The 16,548-nt window shown below is 43.0% G+C and overlaps 1 protein-coding gene across 2 annotated transcripts in view; it reads left to right on the plus strand.

The window, feature by feature from the left end:
- ABCB10 (ATP binding cassette subfamily B member 10) overlaps positions 1 to 6,505 on the plus strand; it is a 41,583-nt gene extending 35,078 nt beyond the window's left edge. For both annotated transcript variants that reach the window (XM_074948826.1, XM_074948825.1), the window contains exon 13: positions 794 to 6,505. In XM_074948826.1, the coding sequence (XP_074804927.1) occupies positions 794 to 1,049 (256 nt within the window). In that variant the 3' untranslated portion in view covers positions 1,050 to 6,505. The remainder of the gene's footprint in view (positions 1 to 793) is intronic.
- Positions 6,506 to 16,548: the final 10,043 nt, after the last annotated feature.

A 16,548-nucleotide genomic window follows, 5' to 3' on the forward strand; every position in this document is an offset into this window, starting at 1 on the left:
AGGAGATGTAGGTTCTGTTCCTGTCTGTGTGTGACCTTGGGCAAGTCGTTTAACTTTTTTTCCCCATCAATTAAATGGAAAAATACTTAACGATGCCCTGATGAAAGCCACTAGATTAAGTGCAACAGATGATACCTTATTCCTTATTAAATAAAATTTAACTCCTATGAAATATTTGTGATTTACATGAATACTAAAACAGTACACAATCTCAAAGGTTTTTGTATCTCTACTTTATGAAAATATTAATGTTTGCAAGTCCTGAGTGGATAGGTATAAGTACACTACATCCACTTGTTTCTGTAAGTTATTCAGTGTTAAATGTCAGGGGTGTATGTGTGTGTGATATGCAGTATGCATACTCAGGATGGATGCATACTGTCTGCACTAGACCTTTCCACTAAAAATTTCTCACCATTGCTACCACTGGCTCAGCTTCATTAATGGTAACAGATGTAGGAGCTCTAGTGTGAAATCCTTGCCCCACTGAAGTCAGTGGGAGCTTTACTGACTTCACTGGAGTCAGAATTTCACCCCTAGTGCAGAGAGGTCTCCAGGCAGCTGCCAGTATTGTAAGCACCAAGTCAACTCATTCTGCTCACAATGAGTCTACATGACTCGGTGCTTAAAATGCTGGCAGCTGCCAGCACTTTGTCTCCACTAGCAACTCCACCATTGTTACCCTGTTGGAAAGGCAATGATGGGAGAGCTTAGAGAAAGAAGCCTAGTGGAGACCAGGCTATTTTGATTTTAGAGAACAGTGACACTTATTTTTTCTTTTCTTCTGAATTAGTGCTTTGGATGCTGAAAATGAGTATCTAGTGCAAGAAGCTCTAGATCGGCTTATGGAAGGGAGGACGGTCCTAATTATTGCTCATCGTCTGTCTACTATTCAGAATGCTGATTCTGTTGCAGTTCTTGACCAAGGCAGAATTACTGAATGTGGAAAACACGAGGAACTTCTTGCAAATCCAAATGGACTTTTCAGGAAGCTAATGAAGAAACAAGCTTTTCTTCAGAATAGTAAAACTTTTGCATTAAATGTGTAAAATCCAGACAAAAGGAATTTTTAAAAGAAAATATATGAAAGGAAGTATAAGGAATAGAAACTTACAGAGGACAAAGAATATAACTTTGTTTCTCATTATGTAAAGTAAATGTTATATTTTTTTCCAAAGTGTACAAAGTATCATTTTGAAACTTAGATGTGTTAAACTTTTTATTCAGAGATTTTTAATAATTATTGTAACTTTTTAAATGTCCACAGCACTGAAATTGTTTTCAAAGTGTATAGATTCTTCTGCTTTGTTGTAACTTAATTGATTCAGTACGACATTTTCTCTACTTCATTGCTATACAGTGCATTAAACTCTATTCTCAAGCAAGTTCCTAATTTTAGGGAAATTAGAAATCCAGAACCTGGTAACTTCACCACCACCATCTCTTGCATATCAGGGACCTTTTGCTTTCTGGGCTTGTCACTGTACTTTGGCTTTAAAAGACTGAAGTTCAGAATTGTGTGACAGTAGTGGCATAGGAAAAACTCTTCTGTCTCCTTTTTCACATGCTGCTTTTTTCTCTTCCTTTTCAAAATAAAACTGGAAGTTGAGGGGTGTAATCACCATCTGCAGTAACTGTAGATAATTATTTATAAACAGAAGTTATTTTAAATTATTTGGAAGCTTGGATGGGGAGTAGTACTCTTGAGAGCTTCAGGTTTTACAGCTAGGGCAAAGGGAGCAGAATTGCTGCTAAACATTAGTTTGTACTAGAAAATTCTGAAATTTGCATGCATCTCCACATCTCTGTATTCTTCTGGTCTTTACTTTCATTACACTCTAAAGATGACCTTTAAAGGAACAAACAGTGGGCTTGTGCACTTTTTTGCCCCCACGTAAAGGGTATATAAATAATGCTCAAAGCTTTATTTACAACTTTTTTCTATTGTCTGTTAGAAATTCAAGTCTTATTTAGCTATGAAGACTCTGGGGAAACCAGAGTCACAATAAAAGACTGACATTTGAGCAACTGAGAGGGGAGGGAATGTTTAGTCAGTGTTTAACACTCCCCTAACTCCCATGACTACCTGAATGCTTGGGTGAAAAGATGCCCTGTTAAATATGCAAAACGCTTGCCCCTTCAATTAAGGAGAAATACACAAAAGTGTGAGAGCACCAGCAAAATCAAGCAGGACCAAATCTGATGTTCTTGATACTTAAGTTTAAAAAACAAAACAAAAAAACAAACAAACCCCCCCCCCCCCACTTCTAGTGCAGACCTTTTTTATTCATTGTGAAGAAATAAACAAAAGTCCAAAGCCAATTTTAAAAAAACATTCTTTTGCAACTCACCTTCAGAGCAGTCTATGCTGGCGTAAGCCTATGCATTGTTAAAACAATTGTAAGCAGCGGGTGAATTTCCTAGTACAGGGTAAGGCTTCAGTAAAATGTGTGTTTGAGAATGGTGTACTGCAGCTGCCTGCAGTTATACATTTCAGGAACAGCTTGGGGTAAATGAGGGAGAGAGCAGGTGGCGGGGGGAGGAGGGGAATGTACCAGACAATGAGCTTTTCAGCATCGACTGTTAAACATCCCTGTTTTAGGAGGAAAAGCTCTAAGTATTTTACTTTCTACCTTAGTTATGCCAATAATTAAGGTTGCCAGGTGTCCGGTTTTTGACCGGAACGCCCAGTCGAAAAGGGACCCTGGCAGCTCCAGTCAGCACTGCTGACCAGGCCGTTACAAGTCCAGTCAGCAGTGCTGCGAGGCTAAGGTAGGCTAGTCCCTACCTGTCCTGGCACCGCGCTGTGCCCCGGAAGCAGCCAGCAGGTCTGGCTCCTAGGCCTGGGGGACATGGGGCTCTGTGCGCTGCCCCCACCCTGAGCACCAGCTCCGCACTCCCATTGGCCGGGAACTGCAGCCAGTGGGAGCAGGAGCAGGGGCAGCGGGGATGGTGCCTGCAGGTGAGAGCAGCACGCGGAGCCTCCTGGTCCCCCTGCCTAGGAGCTGGACCTGCTGCTGGCCGCTTCCGGGGCGCAGCGCAGTGCCAGGACAGGCACGGCGCCTGCCTTAGCCCTGCTGAACCGCTGACTGGGAGCTGCCCGCGGTAAGCCCAGGCCCCAGCCCTGAGCCCCCCCGCCAAACCTGGAGCCCCCTCCTGCACCCCAAACCCCTCATTCCCCATCCCAGAGCCTACACCCCTAGCTGAAGCCCTCACCACCCCCGTCCCAGCCCAGAGCCCCCTCCCACATCCTGAACCCTTCATCCCAGAGCCTGTGCCCCCTTCTGCACCCGAACCCCCTGCCCCAACCCACAGGCCCCTCCCGCACTCCAAATCCCTCAGCCTCAGCCTGGAGCCCCCTCCTGCACCCCAAATCCCTCATCCGCAGTCCCACCCTGGTGTCTGCACCCCCAGCCAGAGCCCTCATCCCCTCCTGCACCTCAACTCCCTGCCCCAGCCTGGAGCCCCCTCCCAAACCCCTCATTTCTGGCCCCATCCTGGAGCCTGCACCCCCAGTTAGAGCCTTCACTCTCTCCCAAGCCCCTGCCCCAGTGAGCCACTAAGGGAGGGAGAATGTAGTGAGCAGGGGGTGGGGCCTCGGGGAAGGGGCAGAGCGAGGGTGTTTGGTTTTGTGCGATTTAGAAATTTGGCAACCCTATATGCCATTGTGTGAAACATTAAAAGCAGTTCTAAAAACTACTGCAGGCTAAAAATGCTGACAGAGAATGCTTTAACTTCAATACTTCCTACCCATTATTTCTCTCTATGTACCCTTTCAAACGATGGGCTTGTTCCTAAAAACCATTACTAGTAATCATTCCCAGGTAAGGTGCAGAATGAGCTCATAAACTGTGCATTAGGTGTCTGTGTGGACCCTGCTGCCACACTGTAAAAGTTCCATAGTGTGCTTTAATCTACTCTCATTTCAAAACAGCATAGATTAAAGTGCACCATGGAACTCTTACAATCTATACTGTTTTGAAATGGGCATAGATTCAAGTGCATTGCAGAACTTTTAGTGTGTGGCAGCAGGGTCCAGATGTAAGTGGCAGGCTAGCATGAGTAGATTTACACCCCAGTTTGCCACGAACTAAGTGTTCCTATAAACAAGCCCCGAGAGTCATTGGGATTTGGGCTCCTAAGTCACTTAGGCTTTTTTGAAAAGTTTAGCCAGTTTGAAAAGAGAAGGTATATACCATAGCCACCATGCAACTGCTGCAGGGAGCTGTGATTTGCCTTGTGGGTAGGTGCCCAATCCACAGATCCTGCAGCGCGTGTTGGGAGTACTGTATGTGGCCAATACAGCATAGCTTGTGAAGTTCTGCACAGTTTTGTCGTATATCACTGCAATCCTACTAGTTCAAGCTTCAACAATACAATTCTTCAGCTTTGAGGCTTTGTAGGGAGATTTAATCTTTCTGCTAAGAAAACCAGTGTGTTTTTAAAAATGCTCACAGTATTGCATTCTGGTTCACTAAGGGAACCTTCAGTGGTTGCTGGTATAGGCTAAACCCAGCAAACTGTTAGTGTGCATCCGAGACACTATTGACAGACTTGCTTTGCCAAGGACAATTTTATTTCATCCAGTCTGCTAATTCATTGTGGTCTTATGAAGAAAAATGGGCCACGCTTAGAGTATCTGAATAGTGCACTGTAGCACCCTATATAAATTGAACTTGTTTGTTATACTCACTGATCGCATTTTCCAGCATTGCCCTCTTCAGTTGTTTTTTGTAATTTTTTTGTATCCTGAATTAAAATTTATAAAGAAAAAATGTATTGCATCTGTCATCTCCTGGTAAGACATACTGCTTCATAATGATGTAACAAGAACTTTGATCATTTCAAAGACTGATTAAACAGTTCTTCCGAAGACTTGAAATTTAGAACACTAATGGTGATGTACTGAATGGGAGTGCATAGAACTCCCATGTAATTTAATGGAAATCTTGTTCAAAACTCTGAAAGTGGAATATGGCTCTGTTTCCTGTGGTATAACACTTAAAAAAAATTCCCATTTACTTACTCCCTCAATGTAGTTATTCTGTACTTGACACATTTCTTGGATTGCTGTACACATTAAATAAGATGACCAGCCTGTCCAACTTCAAAAGCCAAATTCTCAGAAAGAATGAGTAACTACTTTCTTCATTTGGAGTTGTAGGCACTCAACAGGTGTTCAGCATCTCTCAGGATTTGACCCAAAGAAAATAAAAACCTTTTCTGTAATGTATAATATAATCTTATTTAGTGTTGAGTGCTTGCTGCCCCAGTGACAGGCTAGCACTGACCGCTCCGTTCACTGTGTTTCTAATTTCTGGTAGTATGAATGCTTTCCTGAGGGAGCTAGGACACTGAAAATAAAATCACTGTCTTGCAGGAATTATTTTGATTAGCTTTTTTTAAATATTAAATAAAGTATTATCACTGTTAATTATTGGCATATTTGAAATAGAGACAATTCTTTAATTCAAGTAGCTGACTGCTGCTGTGAAACTGTATTTTTATCCTCTGATGCATAGAACCTCCCTCATTCTCTTCAAAGACTGCATATTGGCAGTCTACTTCTTGTGCAATACAAAAGATTATAATTCCTGAGAGAGCGCTTAAACGATACTGCCTTCACACCACTTCCACACTGCTGGGGTTAGGATAACAGTTGTTCTACTGTCTTGCGAAAGTTTAGTAGCTGTTAAAACAGTCAACAGAAAACTGTCAGCATCTTAAAATGGAGGCTGCAATTTGTTGGAAAAAGGAGTCAGGTCAACAGTTGATTGTCCTTGACTTTTAGAGTAAATCTTTTGTATTCTGTGTGATGCAAGAAGCTGCATTTCTTATTTTTTGAAGAAAAACATTACTGTTCTGTCAGTTAGGCACATTAGTTTGAGCCTCTGTATTGTCCCCCAAGACACCTTTGTATTCAAATAAATTAGTTTCATATGAACCAGCTGCCATAATATCAATTCTTGAAGTTGTTATACTAACTCTGCAGATCACAAGTCTGCCTGCTTCTATCGCCTAAAACAAATTGTCTTCCCAGACAGGTAGGCAATTCCCTAATTTTCTGCAGTAACCTTTTTTAAAAAAAAAAATAAAAAAAAATTGTCTATTACTTTCCCAGAATTTCAAGACAAGCTTGATCTTTTTGAAGAGGTGTACCTGAGCATTAAGATCTCTGCACATTTCAAGGAATTGGTGATGGGTGAGGGCAGCTCTGGGTACTGTCTTCCTGATCTGTAAAGCACCTAGCACAATAGGGTCCTGGTCTATGACAGACTCCTAGGGGCTATGATAATACAAATAATAAAGAATACTGTAATTTAATTTCAAAGTTGCTAGTTCAAATCCAGATCAGGTCAGCAGCGTCTTTTATTCAATGCCATATGTGAAATGGGATGATTGTCTAAGTTCATTTCCTAGGTGAAAAATGGCTAATAGGTACAATTAGCACTAGTTGGCATTCTTTCTCCTGTGCCAAAGTTTGAATGACCTCCTCTCCCTCGGAGGCAGTGCACGAGTCCAGTTAAGATGGGTTGACAAGGCAATGAGGGGAAGATTCATTGCTACAGTAGCTGCTTTGTTAATTAGTAAACACAATTTAATTAAGCAAACCTGTTGTAAGTACTATATTCTTTTAAAGTGTGACATAAGTTATGTGATAGGGAGCTAAACGACATTATAAAGAGTTTTAAAATCTGTTTTGATGGATGTTGGGAGGAGTGGATTGCACTCCAGTTCCTTTTTTTGGTTCCCCTGCCCTCACTTCCGAGTATTGTTTGCATTCATTTTTGTGGTTTTGTTTTGTTTTTATGAAACAGCCATAACATGTGAGTTCCATGCCATTACATAGGGGTGAACTACCATAACAGGGAAGGACTGCAGGATAATAATTAGTATAAAATGATACAGTGAAGTCCTGTTGGACATTCTGATTTATTCCCTCCTGTAAAGCAAGAACCAGAGGACACCAGCTGAAATGAAAAGGCAACTTCTTTAAAACATCTGGAAGGAATTTTATGCAGCAATGTATAACTAACAAATCTAATACTGCAGGTATGATTGAGGCTAATAGCTTAGTCATATTTTTAAAAAATGGGCATATGACTATGAATAGTAACTGCTGTTGCTCTAAGTAGGAAAAGTAAAGGTTTGGATCCTCAACTGATATAAATCAGCTGACCTCTATTGGCTTCAAATTATGCTAAGGAGGATTTGTCTGTCTTGAAGCAAGCCCATGGGCCACATCCACAACTGGTGTAAATTGACATATGTCCCTAACTGGGGATTTGGCCCGAGAACTATTAAACTTAACCCTTAAAACAAGAAGCTAATCCCCATGTGAGGGTCAGGAAGAAATTCCTAATGCCCTGTATTTTTATACTGTACAATTGGCCAGGTGCCATACCTCTCAATGTACCAAGGCCCAAATATGAGATGCAATGTGTGACCCACCCAAAGCAAGGGACATAAGAATTATTTATGCAACTTGGTTTTGGAAGCTTAATGATGTAGCAGTCATTACTGTAATTCAGAGAGTGTATGAAGGTTTTGGAAGAACATGGAATGGGGTGAGAGGGATGGGGATGCTCCCTGACTTCCTTTGTGGCATGTGGGGTATGAAGAAGTGCTTATGTTTGCAATGAGAGAGGGGTGCTACTTGTGTATGGGGTGTGAGGTTAGCGGGGTCCATTTTTACCCTCCCTACTTCAGCATAATGTGTGTTTTCCTGATGCTAGGGAGCCTGTCAACTACATCTCCTAAAACGTAGGGGCCTCTGGCTTCCCCTTTGTGCTACTCCCTGGTGGCTGCTCACCAGCATCACCCAAGCAACATAGTTCCAAGCTTGTGGCCATGGTTGGCAGGGGAGACTATGCTTTGACTATATCCATGTGGTTCTTCCCAGCTGCTTGGTGTCTGTTGTTACAAGTATCTAACCATGTAGTTGCAGCCTGAAGCCTCTCCTGCTCTAAAAATCAGTTTCAGTCCCATTGGGTAGCTTCAATCCTATTAGAAATTTAAAAAAAATTATAATAGCAGCCATTTCTTATATGGGAGAATTATGACTATAATGGAAAAGATAGGGAAGAACAGTAATAGCCTTGCTGATTTGGAACCTAATTTCTTTGAAGGTATGTTTGAAGAATGCTAGCAATGATTTTGTGAAAAGAATGACTGACGCAAACCAGCCGTTAGCAAAAAGTAAAAGAAAAATGTCTTTAAAATCCTGTTTAATTTTCTCTCATAAATTGAGTAACAGATTTAGTTAAAAATCCCCAGACAATTCAATTTCAATCTCCCTAGAGTAGATGTTGTAAATATACTTTCCTCAAATCTGTATTCTTCATAAAAAGCAGTGCAGTTAAATGTCTGCTTAAATGGAAAAACTGAACCTTTACCTAATATGGAGGTGCTACTGCACATCGAAATGTTTTTTCTATAACCTCACTTCCATGATTCCTTATTTGTAATGTCATCTTCAACATTAAGGTTGAGTAACAACAAATCTGTGTGAAGCACAGTTAACTTGGGGACAAAAATAAGTTACACTGCTCACAACAAAGGAAATTTTAGAGATATGGCACATGCATCACTGGGTTGAGTATTAGTTTGCCTTCCTCTGAAACAGTGGTTTGTAACTTCAAAGGCTTTCCTAGCAAGTTGTATTGGGTGTCTAATTTTCACTACAAAGCGTTTATTTAGTTACTTGCAACCTGTTATCTACTGCTGCTATGTATGCCCCATAAATCATTACACTAATTTCCAAAGCAACTATTTTGAAGTAACCTGGGACTTACCCTAAAGGACTTGGGTGTATCTGAGGAGGATTAGTTTGGGAAAAATCACATATGGAGCCCAGGTAAGAAAAAGGTGGATAATTCCTGTGGCAGATCTGATAAAGGCCTCTGTTGGAGATGCAATACTAGACTAGATGAGGGACTATTTATGACATTGTTACCCCATTTGCCTAACCACTCAGGTCAAATTTGGGGTGTTGCAGGTTGCCCCAGCAAAGTGAGATGGAGGGATAGATACTTTTATTTGATTTGTTTTTTTCCCCTTGTTTATTTACAAGGAACATACAAAGACCTATTTCCCCAAGGACGAAATAAAACACAGGAGGCAGTTTCTTTGCTTACAGCCCCAAGCCTCTTTAGCCAGCCTCCTCCCGAGGCTTTTCTCAGAGTCACAGGCTGGCCAGGCTATCTCCTACTTTTCTCCTGCACACCTGCCCCCTCAGTCATAGGATACTCAGTGATCCCTCAGTCTTGCTTCTTCCAATTGCTGGCAGCCTTGGTTGCATTAGTCTATGTTGGGTAGAGCCATGTGCTTGTGCTTTGGGTTTGGATACTTATGTCCGTCCCTTCTTTCAGTGTTTTCCCCAGAAGTTGAAATTAGGGGAGGTGTTTGAATTTACAGGGGAGTGAGGGTGAGACGGTGAGGGTGAAGACGTGCTGTTTTAAAATCATCACACAAATTAAAGTTGACTACTCAAGCCTATTGGGGGGAGGGATAGCTTAGTGGTTTGAGCATTGGCCTGCTAAATCCAGGGTTCTGAGTTTAATCCTTGAGGGGGGCCATTTAGGGATCTGGGGCAAAAAATTGGGGATTGGTCCTGCTTTAAGCAGGGAGTTGGACTAGATGACCTCCTGAGGTCCCTTCTGTTAGGATATAGATATTCAGGCCTGTCTGTAAAGGCCTGTACTTTAAGAATTTAGGGGTATTCTTATCACTTGGCTAGTTCTAGAAGTATAAAAGAAAGAATCAAAATCACTGTCTGCTGGTGTAAGGGCCTTCTCTTACTGTGACAGTCTGAGGCCCTGTGCTTAGGCTAAGGCCTTTGGCTAAGCAGCAGAGGCAGCCATAAGCTAGGAAGCGACAGGTCACATCCTCACATTCCAAACTAGTCACATTGAAAGAAGGTGCTATTGGGCTGTTAGGAATACAATCCTGTCCTGATAATGCCTATCACCTCCAGAGAAAGGGAAGTGCCTAGAAAATGTAAAAAGGAAACAGCATCCTGTCTGGCAAGAACTCACTTATCAATACTGGGATGTGAAATCCTCACTTCTGTATTGTTTTGTCATTATAGTTCCTACTTTGCTATTGTTTGTCTGTATAATCTCTGTCTGGTTCTGTGATTGTTCCTGTCTGCTGTATAATTAATTTTGCTGGGTGTAAACTAATTAAGGTGGTGGGATATAATTGGTTATATAATCATGTTACAATATGTTAGGATTGGTTAGTTAAATTTCAGGAAAATGATTGGTTAAGGTATAGCTAAGCAGAACTGAAGTTTTACTATATAATCTGTAGTCAATGAGGAAGTGAGGGGGCCTTGGTGGGAGGGGGTGGGTGTGTGTAAAGGGGGAAATGGGAACAGGGAATGAGGGTAAGGAAATTGGAACCATGTTTTGCTAAAGGGGGAAATGGGAACAGGGAATGGGAGTAAGGAAACTGGAATCCTGTTTGGTTAAAGGGAGAAATGGGAACAGGGACACATGTGTAAGGCTCTGTGGTGTCAGAGCTGGGAAGGAGGATACTAAGGAAGGAAACTGGAATCATGCTTGCTGGAAGTTCACCCCAATAAACATTGAATTGTTTGCACCTTTGGACTTCGGGTATTGTTGCTCTCTGTTCATGCGAGAAGAACCAGGGAAGTAAGTGGGTGAAGGAATAAGCCCCCTAACACCTTCCAACCCTGATATTCTATGATTCTACTATGAAGCACTAAATCCTTATTGGTTTCTTACTGTAATTTTGCACAACTCCATTAATGAACTTCTACAATGCAGTGCATTCATCTTTGGTAGTTTCTTGTGTGTCCAGTACTTCCAGTCCTTCATGATATGTTCATGATCAGGCAGAAGGCGACTTATTTCAGACCACAAAATTGTATCCAGTGAGGAAAAAGAATGCTCAATTTAAACTGTAGCTGTTATGACTGAGAGGAGCAAGAGATGAATTCCTACTTCTTTCATCCCAGGAAACACAACAAAGATTGGGTCAAACCACTGGTGATGATAAAGAAGAAGTTGAAGTCAAACTTTCATTCATTCATTGTATGATATTTCATTGTGTGTTCAAATTCTTTATTCTGTCCTGAAAACATAGCAGCCCCATTGCTGGTACTGCCTCACTCCACGCAACTGTCAGTGTTTTATAAGACAGGCATCTGTAAAAGCTCTGTAGAGGTTGAGTAGAATCCAGAAGTTGCTGTTGTAGATTTGTAAGAACCAAATCTGTGTACTTTTTCAGCTGGCTTAACAAACGCTTCTTGGCCTCTTCACTTAAGGAGTCAATATAAATGCCTTAATCAATCAACTTCTGAACTGAAGTCTTTGCTTCTTCCAGTATGTTTTCAACTGATAACTATCTGATCCAAAAAGAAAAGGAGTACTTGTGGCACCTTAGAGACTAACAAATTTATCTGAGCATAAACTTTCGTGAGCTACAGCTCACTTCATCACTCTGATCCAAGTACAGCTTTTATCACTGGACAAAGATCTACTATTGTTGTAGCAGGCACTTGGATGGCATTGTTTAATGACCCAAGTGGTTTCAACAGTAGACTTACAAGAGAGACAATGGCAATAGTTTTCTCTGAACTTAGTAGCAAAAGTAGCCCACCAGCCTCACTACTTAGATCTGTCCCATCTCAGTAGATACTTTCCGAAGCCAATAATAATGGTTGCAGTAATTTTAAGACAACTGCCAAGGACCACTCATGAGAAAGTCAACAGATTTTCCCAGGTTGCACTAATCTGAACTTCAGTCCCAGTGTATCTTCTATTTTTCCCTAGACGTTCAGTCTTTTTGGACTTTTGCTGAAAAAAATAATATAACTAAAACATTAAATTTATGACTTTTTAATGTCTTTTGAAGATTCTGCAGCTTGTACTAGTGCTAGTTGGAGTAGATGGCCTCGGCAGTGTGTATAGGAGATATTAGGAATACACTTTTCTCTGGTCAAAGCTTGTACCACATCTTCTAAAGAACTTTGCAGATCCATCAACTGCACAAGAAGCCATATCTTTAGGGTTTAATTTACAAGCATTTAACTTCTAAGATATGGGTTGTCACAGATGCAGCCAATCTATCTTCTATAACCTGAACATCTAGAAATGCCTCAACTGGCCTACCATTGCCATCAAGATAACACATACAATGACTAGGGCCCTACCAAATTCGCCGCTGTGAAAAATGCGTCACGGACCATGACATCTGGTCTTCTGTGTACTTTTACCCTATACTATACAGATTTCATGGGGGAGACCAACGTTTCTCAAAGTGGGGGTCCTGACCCAAAAGAGGGTTGTGGGGAGTTTCACAAGGTTATTGTAGTAGGGTTATTTCACAAGGTCACAGTATTGCCATGCTTCTGTGCTGCTTTCAGAGGTGGGAGGCTGGAGAGCAGCAGCTGCTGGCCAGGCACCCAGCTCTGAAAGCAGCACTCTGCCAGCATCAGCGCAGAAGTAAGAGTGGCAATATCATACCATGCCATCCATAATTCTGAGTTGCTGCCTTCAGAGTTGGATTAGGACCCCTACAGTTACAACACTGTGAAATTTCAAATTTAAATATCTGATATCATAAAATTTACAATTTTTAAAAAACCTAGGACCATGAAATTGACCAAAATAGACTATGAATTTGGTAGGGGCCTAGCAATGACTTAATTCTTGATGCCCATTTGCATCGGTGCATTCATCAGTCATGTATGCACATCTTCTGAATGTGATGAGAGTTCTTCACTTTTTCAACTGCTCAGTCTTTCACTGTTGCACCGCATGCTTCTAACCAGTCAGTTGAGTTTCTTGCAGAAAGAGAGTGAGCATTTGCTGGTCTTGTTTAGAATCAGTGTCCAACTTCAGGATTAACAAGTGACAATGCACCTAACATTGGCCTCCAGTTTGTAGTATTGCTTGCTTAAATAGAAAGTATGATGTGAAAGCCATATTTGTTTGCACAAACTGTGTGAGTCTCCAGCATTTTTAACAGCCTCATTAAGTACTTCTAAAATTGACTTTGACAGTTACTGGCTTATAAGGCTTTCTGCATGTCGATGCAGTCCAGAGGCTTGGTGTTTTGCAGCCTTTTCACAGAGGATGTCCGCATTGGCTTTGCTGATCACTCTGGCAAACCAAGCTCCTCCACGTTTATATAAAAACACGGTATGCCCACATCTTGAATACTGTATGCAGTTCTTGTCGCCCCATCTCAAAAAAGATATATTGGAATTGAAAAAGATACAGAGAAGGGCAACTAAAATGATTAGGGGTATGGAGCAGATTCCATATGAGGAGAAATTTAAAAAGACTGGGACTTTTCAGCTTGGAAAAGAGAAGACTAAGAGGGGATATGATAAAGGGCTATAAAATCTTGACAGGTGTGCAGAAAGCGCATAAGGAAATATTGTTTGCTCCTTCACATAACACAAGTACTAGGGGTCACCCAATGAAATTAATAGGCAGCAGGTTTAAAACAAACAACAGGAAGTATTTCTTCACACAACACACGGTCAACCTGTGGAACTTTTTGCCAGGGGCTGTTATGAAGTTCAAAATTATAACAGGGTTAAAAAAAGAACTAGGTAAGTTCATGGAGAATAGGTCCATCAAGGGCTATTAGCCAGGATGGGCAGGGATGCAAGAAAGAGTGGCCCTAGCCTCTGTTCGCCAGAAGCTGGGAGTGGACGACAGGGGATGGATCACTCCATGATTGCCTGTTCGGTTCATTCTTTTTGAACAGAACAGCCAACAGGCCACAGTCGGAAGACAGGATACTGGGCATAGATAGACCCAGTATGGCTATTCTTATGTAAAAATTAATTATAATATTGTAATAAATATTTAGTACAGAAACTCTCCAAGATAATGACCTCTTGAAATAGTGATGATGTGAGAAAATGACCTTGGCAAATAATGCATTTAAAAATGTTGTCCTACTAGGATATGTATATTTATATAAGTTTCCCAGTCACAAATCAAGCATTCTGGTGCGAAATCACTAAAACATAAACCAACACACAAGCGTTACTTTAACGTGCCCCTCCCTTCTCCCTCCACTGCACCCCACTCAGAGTTGTTGTCCTTGGTCAGTGGAGACCCAGAGTTCAGAGGTGCTTTCACGCGAGTTCACCTCTCACCCTGGGGTCTGGAGGAGAACGCACCTAGCTTGTGCCTCCAGCTGCTCACCACTCACTCCAGCTGCTCACTCTGGCCACTATTGTTTGTTGTGCAACCGTTCACTCCACTGCTCTCTTGCTGATGATCCTGTGCTGTCATCTTCTGATGCCACCTGCCAGTGTGACATCTGCAAGTCAGTCTCTTGAAATTCCACCCAGATCTCAGTGGGGGAACCTCACTGCTAGTGCAGGCTGGGCTGTTTCTTCCACAGAAACACTATCCCACAGCAGGTCTAAGCACTTAGACCTGATTATCGGTGATTTCAGCTCTAGGGTTACTTAAAAAATCAAAGACACTCTATGGAGCCTAATCAGTTCATCTCTAAACAGGGGAGAGGGCAGGTCAAACAGTGCCTGTGACTCTCTAGGCAGAGCCCATCCTCTCTCTCCACCGGGATCTGGCATACAAGCCCCCTGATTAGCTAGTGCAGTTCAGTTGAGAGTGACCAATGCTTAATTTGTAATGAAAGAGGTGCCAGGGCTCAAGCAAGTTTTTTTACTTTCATAGCTGATGTGGAAAGCCCAGATGTCCCAGGGCTATAAACTGCCAAGCCTAAATGTGCTGGGGCCCAGCCCTGGCATACACTGGCACAAATTAAGCACTGAGTATGACCCCCCGCTCAATCAGGACAAGCTTAGTACAGTTCTGCTGCCCTTTACTCATACAATAAGGATAATTACTCTTGCATTCAATATGACAGTGATTTGTAACTCAACACTGGCCAAAATGGATCACTTGGGCAACACAGCTCTGTCTGCTGGATACCTAGGCAGAGTAGGTGTGCATGTAAATACAGTCTGGTCCTGAAGCCTTTCCCCGCCACTTCCCGGCTCATTACTGGCTGTCAGGGGAAGGCTCATTCGGACCTTGCTTACAAATCATAACTTGAAATTATTAGGTTGGCCAACATCACCAAAATGAATGTGTCAACATTGTCATAAAAAACACAGCTGGGTGAGAAGCTAATCTTTGTTCATACTTTTCAAACCTACTATGCTTTTTCAGTATATATGCTTTTAAAGTCTGTATTAATGTTTCAATTTTAAGTCAAATTTCCAACAGACTAAACAGGCAACACTGCATGTAACCAGTTGATCACTGGGTGGATGATGGGGAAATTCAGAAGGGGTGTAGGGAAATCTCTGCCTTCTTTCTATTCACTTGGAATGAAAGAGGGTTGGGCAAACCTCAGGCCTGACACCAGGGCTGGCCCTAGACCAAATGGTGCCCCAGGAAAGGAACATCTTTGGCTCTCCCCACCTCCACCATTTGTTAAACTTTTGAATACCTTTTTTTTAATTGCATTTGTAGCCCATTTCATGAGTTTGATAAATCATGCATGCAAATAATGTATCCCTGTCATATAAGACAATAAGTTTGCACACTAAGCTCTGTAAATGCAGTTCTCAGAAAGTCTGGAAGGTTCCATTAGATTCTACGAAGGTCCAAAACATTCTAGGAGGTTAATGAAAAATGAATCCACATATTGAATACCTGAAACATGTTACTTCAAACATGCTATTTTCCCTTTTGCCGCTAACAAAAACAGCACCCCGAGCCCGGCAACCCCCAGGCGGTCACCTGCCACTAAATCTGACGCTGCCTGACCCCAAGGTTTAATCCAAGCCCAGACGAGGATGCTGATGGGCTGAGCGAGTCTGAGGGGAAAACCGCCAAGGCATGGAGCTCAGTTATACTCCCCCAGCCCAGTCAGCACATCTGCTGGCCCGTGGACACAGAACGCTCCTTCCCGCTCAGACTGTCCAACAGTTGGAGCTGGCTGCACCTCAGGTACAGTTGCCAACTTTGGTTGGACGTATTCCCGGAGGTTTCATCAGATGACATAATCTCTAATTCCTGGAGACTCCAGGACAATCCTGGAGGGTTGGCAGCCCCAGGACAGGGCGCGTGGGGGCTTCCCCCGCGAGAATTCAGTTCCTTTAGCTCGTTGGAGGATCACCCGGCTCTGGAGGCACCGCCACTGCCCCCGCCTGGTGCGGGAGGCTCTGCAATCCGCCCCCCCTGCAGCGCTCGGCCCGGACGCTGACAGAGGCGGCTGAGTGGCGAGCACTGGGGACCCCTGTCCAGCCCCCTGTGTGTGCCAACGGCGCTTCACCGGCTAGCGACAGCCCGGCCAAGCGTGGGTCCCGGCTCTGGGGGCAGCGCTTCATGCACGGGCTCAGCGTGGTGCTCGGGGTCGGTGCTGCCCCGCGCCCGCCGCCCGCTCCCCAGCCCGGCCTCCCAGCAGCGCGAGGTATTACCTCAGCGCGGCCGCCTTTCTACTTCCCCCCGGCCTGCTGCCGGAGGCGCGCGCGCCCGGGCCCCAGCTGACTCCTCCCTCTCTCGGGCAGCGGGGCCGGGA

This window comes from Natator depressus, chromosome 3 (assembly GCF_965152275.1).
Source record: "Natator depressus isolate rNatDep1 chromosome 3, rNatDep2.hap1, whole genome shotgun sequence".
NCBI lineage: Eukaryota > Metazoa > Chordata > Testudines > Cheloniidae > Natator > Natator depressus.